Here is an 8,960-nt window from a genome sequence, read left to right as displayed (position 1 = left end):
TCTTTCTGTGTGCATATGAAATGATCAACTGCATTTGACTGCACCTCGCATCTCAATGGAGACGACAATATTAAAGGTGCATTGTGCCGTTTAAAAAGGTAATAGTAAAGCTTTTCTCCATCATGCATGCTCCACCAATGCCCAGATGAGTACGAAGAACCCTGACTGTTTTACTCTGACTGCACCTATCAGCTATTATCTTCCCTTTATAGTAGAGTGTGCGGACCCCCACACTCCACAGTTTCTTTGGGAGGGAAGGGGTGGAGTGGTGCAGCGCGGAGTAGCTGACGTGGCGAGCACTTTAAGGCCTAAATACACCAATCCGACGTCGGGAGTCGGTCAGCTTAGGGCCGATGGCGTGCGACATCTGATCAGTGTACAAATTAGTCGTGAAGTCGAATTGAGTTGGAATACGTCTGGGGTAAGGGTCTTTCCAGCAAATTCGACATGTTGAATCGACGTCGGGGGCATTTGATCACTGTGATTGGCTTTTAGCAAGCGAATCAGTGCACGGGGCAAGAAAAGCAAGTGACAACGCGGATAAACAGTACTCAACTCAACTTTATGGTTTTTCAGGACAGCGCACGTGAATATTGAAGTCCTCCATAAAGAGGATATGATCATATTTCAGCATGATTTCGGCAAGACGACTTGCAAAGTCGTTTAAAAAGTCCTTATTGTATTTTGAAATTCGGTTAATGACACAGCAAAGCACATTGACAGTTTCTTTAAAGAAGGTGGCTTCAAAGCTGTGACCGATGTGGTAAATAGACATCGTTTACATTTAAATTATTTTTTTGTTTTTTAAATAGTCGCCGTTCCTCTACCGCGGCTCGAGGTCCTCGGAGCGCCCAAGTAAGCACAGCCAGGCTGTAGTAATTCAATCATAGCGGTGGACTCACCAGCGACAGTCCAGGTCTCCGTCAGGCATAGGAAATCCAAATTGTTGGAAAGAAAAAAACTCCCTCAAAATAAACGTTTTGTTTGTCAATGACCGCGCATTTAACGGCGCGATCCTTGTGGGAGCATCAGGGGTGCATTGCCCTTCCGTCCGGTGGTCTCGAGGAAGCTCCTTCAGAAGCTAGAGGTCGGCACCGCGTCCAAAATTCGTAGGGCAGCACGGCTGAAGCTTTTCGGGTGAACCGACGATCTGTAGCAGCTACGAGTCGACAGGGTCCAGGATACGCCACAACGGAGTACATCCATGCGTTCGGGAACAAGAAGCGGACGAAGCTTGTTCCAGCGCCCGTTTTCGCTTCACCAGCTAGCCGCCGCGTTTACCCCTGCGCCGCTGTCAACACCGGTTTGAGTTGTTTACGTTTTTATATCCCGCCCCCGTAAAGAGGTTGTCGGTTGCCTTTAGGAATGACTACCGCCGCCGATGGTGCAGAGAGGAATTACTTCTCGGGCATGCGCTGAAGGTAAGTAATAGTCGTGTCGGTGCGGTGTGTATTTACGAGGAACAAACAGCCACACAAGACCGTGGACCTTAACGAGTCAAGTTAGATGCCACACCACCACACGTTAGTTTCAAAATAAAAGCCTACCAAGTCTACTGCATTGACGTTCATGTGTTATAACTGGTAGCCTATTATTTTTAAGTTGACCATAGCACGATGTGGCCAGCTTGATTCGTTCTTGCACTTGAACCGAATGCATCACGGCTCAAAGAACCGTTGCACTACTAATTAAAACATTCACTTGCACTGTTCCACCTGATGATTTTTTTTTTGACCAGCTAACACTAGAGTTAATGATGTCTGGTCATCTTTTTCACTATTCATCCTATGTAACGCTGCTTGTCTGCACTCCTCTCAAGCCTCCAACTTCTTTAATTGGTAATTTGAAGGAGCAGCGGTTACGATTTCGGAATGGCGGGCCGCTGCCGCTGAATAAATAGAACAGAAACGCTGAACAACCATACCTCTTGTTGGCCACTAGTAGTGCAGTGCCAGACAGCGTATCCCCAGCCTTTGTGAAGAGAGGAGACTGCAGCAAACAGCGTACTTGATACCAATGAGTAAGAGGTTCTGTTGGTGCAGTGGACAACCATACTGTCATACTGTCAGGAAAAAAAAACAAATAAATAAAGGGAGGTATTATTGGTCTAATGATCTATTATGTGACTTACGCTGATCCCATAAATGCCACGTCAAACCAGAAAGCCAAACCATGTACAAGGCCTGAGTGCATCATGTGGAACTTAAAGGGGATCTCTATCCTAAAAGACAGGGGGAAATATCACAGGGAAAGGTCACACAATACCGTTAAGACATTTATCAAATTCATATCAATCCTCTCTCACACACACCTATAAGGAATGTGTGAAAACATACCTATAAAGATCCTCTTCTTTGGCCTCCAGAAAGTTGACTGTGTATTTCACTGATTTTGCCATCAGGATACGGATATCAAATGTGTCCTGCGGATGGAGATCTGAGCTCATCCCATCAAGCAAAAATAGCGTAAGATCTAAACGCTGCTACATACACTTCCCTCCAAAAGTATTGCAACCATGAGGTCAAACACTTAATTTTTGCAGTAGAATGGAAAACATTTGTGTTTAACATCGAAATATGAATATGAAATGAGAAGGATCTGATGCACAATATAGCACATTTCGTTTTAATCCACCCATTTTTGAATATTCAAGTATTGGAATGTATGACAGACAGATGCGTTCTAAGCTCAAATTCAAATTTGGATTCTGTCTACGATCTATTCTTGTTAGACATGTGATCAACATGAAAACCAGAGAGCTCTATATCTGTGCAAAACAAGGAAGTGGGAAGCTGAGAGAAGATGGGGACAAAAAAAAATCACTGCACAAACATGTGCAATAGTACGGCGCCGCTAAGGTGACGTAGGGGGAAAAAAATTATTTGCGTTTCCTCGCAAACTTTGCGTTCTCTCACAAAAAAATTGCATTGCTTTGCAAAGATTGCGTTCCCTCGCAACATTTGCGTCCCCTCGGAAAAAAAACGGTTATTTTGCAAAGATTGCGTTCTCTTGCCAAGACTAAAAATGGCAATGGTGTAACTTTCAATAACGTCATAAAAAATTATTAAAAAACTGCAGCGTATAATGACCTATTATGATATTAAACATTTATTTTTTATAACAACATTTGTAGTTGTGTTTTCAAATTAGTAATACTCTAACAATTAATATTACTACAACAGTTTAAAATGAATAGTAAGCTCTTAGTAATGTGACAGTCACATGACCACTCAGACGGAGCGAGACAAAATGACCAGTCGCACAACTCGGTTAAGCAGTCCCCTAAAAAGAAAAGAAAAAAATGCAACTGCTACAATTTGGCAGCAAATGTCAATGAGACCTGTATGCAAAATCTGCATGAGGACTGTAACGGAGTGAGATGGAATATACTTCGTAACTCCGGACTTATCTGAGGAACGATATCCCCCGCTCACTGCTGCAAAGACATGGGTTTGTTTACCAACTACCGGTACTATTAACTCCATATTACCTCCAGAAGCACGCCACAAAGCGCTTTTATTTATACCAAAAAAATCAGTGATTTTGTGTTTCCTCCATGGACACACATCAATCCAAGTAGTAGGCTATCTGTGTGCTCTGGGGTGCGTGCGTATGTTTGTGTGTCGCGTGCGTATGTTTGTGTGGCGCGTAGATGTCGAGTGTGCGCCCACAGCGGGGTCCACCGGTTCAGTAAAGAGTCCAGTAATCCAAGAAACAATTTGTAAGTGTGTAGGACCGCTAGAAGTTTGTGCTGGTCCGCAAGGAACAGTTAATGCTACGGTAATGCTGAGCTTGGCTCCGCGGCGTAAAAGGAGCACATGCACATCAGCTGCACACGCCAAAAACATGCTGTCATGGAGTGACAGACATTCAAATGCGCTCCGTCACACAAAAGATTATTACAAATACAACCGGAGCACACAGTGAACAGATGTAGAATAGAATAGAACTTTAATTGTCATTGTGTACACGATGAAACTTATTTCAGCAGCATCCTTGCCTTCGGCACTACATAAAAACATAAATGATCAACAATGACATATTACTTATACACAACAAATAATAAAAAGAGCCCTAATGCCAATATGAAGTCCATTTAAAAGTGGTCATGCCTAAGTGCATTTATTAAGGAGGTTTTATGCATTTAACTGCTTGTGGATAGAAACAATGCAGTAGTCTATTTGTGCGCCCCCGCCCAGTGTCCTGTATTTTCTTCCAGAAGGGAGGGAGGTAAACAGTTTGGGCCAGGGTGTATGGGGTCTTTGAAGATGGAGCTGGCTTTACTGTGTAGCCTGCCAGCATTGATCTCAGCCAGCGGGGGCAATGTAATCCCTATCACCTTCTCCGCCGTTCTCACCACCCTATGGAGAGTCTCCCTGTTCGCTGCTGTGCAGCTTGCATACCACACCGTGCAGCAATAAGACAGGAGACTCCCCACAGTGGCCCTATAGAACCTGACCAGCAGGTTTTCAGGGACTGCCTCAGTTTCCTGAGGAAGTAGAGCCTCTGATTTTCCCACCTGATGGCTGATATGCACTGACCAGATGAGATCAGCTGTTATGTGTGTTAGGCATCTGAAACAGTCCGCCCTTTCCACCTTCTCTCCATTGATGTCAAGATTAGAGTGCTTAGTCAGTTTTGATTTCCAAAAGTCTATTATAATTTCTTTAGTTTTTGAAATGTTCAAGTCCAAATTATTGTTGTCTCTTCTCTGTAGGCTGTCTCGTTTTTGTGGATCAGTCCGACCACAGTTGTGTTATCAGCAACTTTAACGATGGTGTTCGTGTGGTGGATGGTGAGCAGTCATAGGTGAAGAGGGAATAGAGCAAAGGCCTAAGAACACATCCCTGTGGCGTTCTGGTGCTGAGAGTCAAGGTGGACAGGGTGTATAGTCCTTCGACAGATTGGCTGTTGTCAGTGCACGATAAATCTTTTTTAAAAAGTCTAAAATTAGCAACGGTATTACCGTATACCCCGGTGAAATGTAGAGACGGTAAAATGATGTCAAAATTTGAATACCACCTAACCCTAGATGGAACCAAAGAAAAACACCAGGGTGATGGCGCGGGATCCTGGAGCATATAGGCAAGTTGTTTAAAAAACCTTTGTGCGGTTAATATGCTGCATCAATGGCCATTGTGTGCTTCGACACAAGCAAATACGTCAGGCTTAGTAAACATATGATAAAGATAAAGCGCTATTTAAGTCAATTCCATTTACCATTTAATATTTTGATCAAATTAGATTTTTTATATGTTGGACTATGAAGTGATTTTCAGGAAAAGCACAACTAAGTGAATCAAGTTTATCCAGGACAAATGCTAATAGCGATTGTTAATCATTTAGCATTGGCTAATTTTGTTGGTGTTTGTGTAATATGTGCATAGGTGTGCAGAAGATAAGAACCAATTAGTTGAACATTTTTCAACTTTCTAGTATTGCGTCGCAGGCCTCCGCGTGCACGTCTATGTGTACGAGCCTGAAAGTCACATGCACGAATGTCGTGTGTCACAGAGGGTGAGGCAGAAAGGCAATTTTTGCCTTGTCGCCCTACTCCCATAGAAGGTTTTTTCCTTTGTACAAAATTCAGAGGCAGCCACCTCCACCTAATTTGCTCTCCACCTCCAGCCTGAGCCACTGATATCACTTAACACAGCGCTCCAGCTGTGTTGGTTGAGCTCGGCAGGAACGCATTTTAACTGCAGTTGCAGTGTTGCGCCATTATGGAGGCACTATACCAACAGCAGTGCACCGGAAAGACCTGAAGCAACAACCAAAAAACAAATAGCCATTTATTTATTTATAAACTTTAATGTACCGAAGAAGAAACAGATCATTCAACCATTGCGCACACCCATTTCTTGGTTACGAGGTAGAGGTGGCGCGCTCCAGCCATCGCCAAGGTCGTAAAAAAACAGTATACACAATAAACATAATAGTGTACAACAACGCTGAACTATATTTACAATTTAATACGTACTAGTAGATGAATTTTTAATGATTGTAGTTAATGGCAATTTTATATTCATATAATTTCTAGTTTCTAGTCCCTGATCATAAAATGTCTGCAGGAGGGCGGCCCATAATGGTATTGGTCACCGCCACAAGTACCGATACCTTAGAATGAGACTGATATTGGCACCGATATAGATACCTGGTATCAGTAGTCACCCATCGTAGCTGGCGTGATACCACCTCTGCCTCAATTTGAGCCAGGACAAACCCTGCATAGGAAATGAATTGAGACCGACAGGGATGCTCAACCATCTAAAAAGGAAGCACATTGTGGCTGATGCCTGATGATTGTTGGCCTCGCCTGTTACCAACACCTGTTTAAGGGCCACCATTCAACCACCACACAAGTCTTGATAAATGTACTATTACACAATGTGTCTCAGCAAAAAAATCTTGGTGTTATATTTGACGCAACTCTCTCTTTCCAAATGCACATTAAAAATATTACTAGAACTGCTTTTTTTCCACTTGGGCATAAGTAGAGTCGTGCAAGAGAATTTTGGTGGCGATTGGCTGTAGTTTTTTAACATTAAGCCACGTTAAGCTTTTTCTCCATATTGAACCTCTGTGGGAGAAAAAATCTTAATGCCCATAAAATCCAAAATGCTGAGGTGATTGTTTTAATATTTTCAGAGGTTGAAATGGACATAAGTGGAGATGGGCATGTGAATTTTGTTAGCAATTGCTCAGTTTTCTAACATTAAGCAGCGTTAAGCTTTTTTACACGCACATCAAGCGTTAGACTGTCCTGAATATTCACGCCCAATGAGTCCGGACTAAATGTACCACTTTTACCAACAGGCAAACTTCAGTCGAACTAGTAGATGTCATGGATGGATGGTCATAGATGGGCAATAATAACGTATAATTAGTATAAAAACAGTCCCTAAGTCACTCCGTGTTCCATCCACTTCAATTCAACATTCATTCACTTCCACCATCCACACTGGTGAAGTCACGTGATCACGTGACGTAGTAGGGTTGTGCTCAAAAAAATCGATACAGCAATACATCGTTGTGGGCCTCATTACAATACATGTATCGATAAACAGGCGTCATAATCGATATTGCTCATTAATTTTAAATAGGCAGTTAAAGCAAGGTTGCTTGCGCTGAACAGCAGCCTCTGAGGTTTCGCTCAAGCACGAACAGGAGGTGAGGGGGGAGCTGAAGAGACATGGGCACATTGTACTTAACAAGCAGCGTCTTTGAAGTCAATTGCCTTCAATTAGTCCACGTGTCGCATGAGTGCAGCGGAAGAGCGAAGTGGGGGAGCAGACGAAAGGGGACATGAGTGCCTTGGGTGTTTAGTTTGCATTGTAGCCTACTTTTTTAAAAATTATTATTTATTTATTCATTTAAAGCGTAAGTGTGAGCTCAGTTTTAAAAATAGCCCACCAGTGATTGGATACTGTGTCTTGATAAGAAAAATTAAAATAGAGGAAAAATATAAACATTTATTTATTTATAAACTTAACATGGTACATGTTTCTAAATGTACCAATTTTTTCTATATTTTGTTTAAAAACAAAATAGAATGTGTTACATGAAAAAATGCTGGCATTTCCCCAAATATTTCAAATAAGCACATTTTAGAGTTGTAATTTTAATACTTTGATATTTTTACTCATATCAGCCCATGCCTATTTATTAAGTTTCCCAATGTGTCTGTGAAAGACGCTCCTTGCTCTGCAGTGCGTGCGCATTTAGGCCAGGCATGCCGCTTGGTGTTAAACCAGAAGAGCTGCTAACAAAAAATTTTGCCATCCAGCATAATAAACATCATTTAGGTATACATATGACTGTTAAAATAAAAATGCAAGTACTGTAAATTACTGTAAAATATTGGGATATGTATCGCCTTAAAGGTCATGTATTGGGATACATATGTATCGTGATACGTATCGTATCGTGAGGTTGTTGGCAATACCCAGCCCACGTGACGTAGGTGTAAATGGTCAAAAGATTCCTTCAGGTTGTGGCGATTACCACACATGTAAAGTTTGGGATTTTTTGGGAACATGTACATAAGTTATTAAGCATTTCCTTCCCTGTGGCGAAGCAAATGAGAAACTTGATGATCCGCCCTTGTCATATGGTACTTCGAAAACTCAAGATTTTTTTCCCCAGTTGCTGTCCCATGTCTAAAAATGATACAGGGAAAAGTTTGAAGTCAATCGGATGAATCGCCTAGTAAAAGGGGGGAAAAGTGTGACCTCTGTGAATGTTCAAATATGGGCCAAAATAAGAAAAAAATCCACTTCCTATACATTTTAGGATATGTATATAATGAACTTTTTTGTACATCTGGGGGGTTTTACGCGTGCCTGCCAATTTTCATAGCCCAAGGTCAAACATTTTGGGATTGGGTTTTGTTTTGTCACATTTCGTGCACATCATGAGAAAGACCCAGTAGACACTTGAGACTTAGTCTCCTGGCTGGTGGGCTCCCCATAAGAGCTGGAAAATGTGGCTGGAAGTGGGTGGTCTTGGATCCTCCGCATAGGATGCTACCCCCACAGCCTAACCCCATAAAATTGATGAAAAACTTAAACACTTTTTTTTCCTTTCTTTTTTTTGCTGCTGTCATATTTTAGGAAGTAAATTCAAGATCTTTACTTCCTATAAACCACCACTTCTCTGCTCTCCATTCACCCACTATCCCCCAAAAGCTTCTTCTCAACAACTTGATCGTCTCAATCATATCACATGGGGAGTGTAACAATGCAAATATGTTTGTACATTTTCTGTGTGCATACATTTACTACCACAATGACCAGAAAAGCTACAAGGCCAGAGTCTGCCTATTGAGGATTCTTGGTATACATACCACAATTGGCTGGCGGAAATACTCATCCACTGCTGCACCCCGAAGCGCAGAGAGATCTACACCATGAAAGGAAGGCTGGTACCTGAGGAACAAAAAAAAAATTGATATTAAGCCA

At 42.1% G+C, this 8,960-nt stretch overlaps 1 protein-coding gene across 5 annotated transcripts in view; it reads right to left on the bottom strand.

Annotated features, from left to right (window-relative positions):
• The window catches only part of carm1 (coactivator-associated arginine methyltransferase 1), a 139,978-nt gene that overhangs the window by 91,131 nt on the left and 39,887 nt on the right, over positions 1–8,960 (bottom strand). For all 5 annotated transcript variants that reach the window (XM_077556213.1, XM_077556214.1, XM_077556215.1 and 2 more), the window contains exons 8-11: positions 8,846–8,927; positions 2,337–2,422; positions 2,132–2,221; positions 1,925–2,062 (exon numbers count right to left, since the gene is read on the bottom strand). In XM_077556213.1, coding sequence (XP_077412339.1) covers positions 1,925–2,062; positions 2,132–2,221; positions 2,337–2,422; positions 8,846–8,927 — 396 coding nt within the window. The remainder of the gene's footprint in view (positions 1–1,924; positions 2,063–2,131; positions 2,222–2,336; positions 2,423–8,845; positions 8,928–8,960) is intronic.

Source organism: Vanacampus margaritifer, chromosome 2, assembly GCF_051991255.1.
Source record: "Vanacampus margaritifer isolate UIUO_Vmar chromosome 2, RoL_Vmar_1.0, whole genome shotgun sequence".
Classification (NCBI taxonomy): Eukaryota; Metazoa; Chordata; class Actinopteri; order Syngnathiformes; family Syngnathidae; genus Vanacampus; species Vanacampus margaritifer.
Note: the sequence above shows the minus strand (reverse complement) of the source record. Positions and strands in the feature narration are given on the sequence as shown.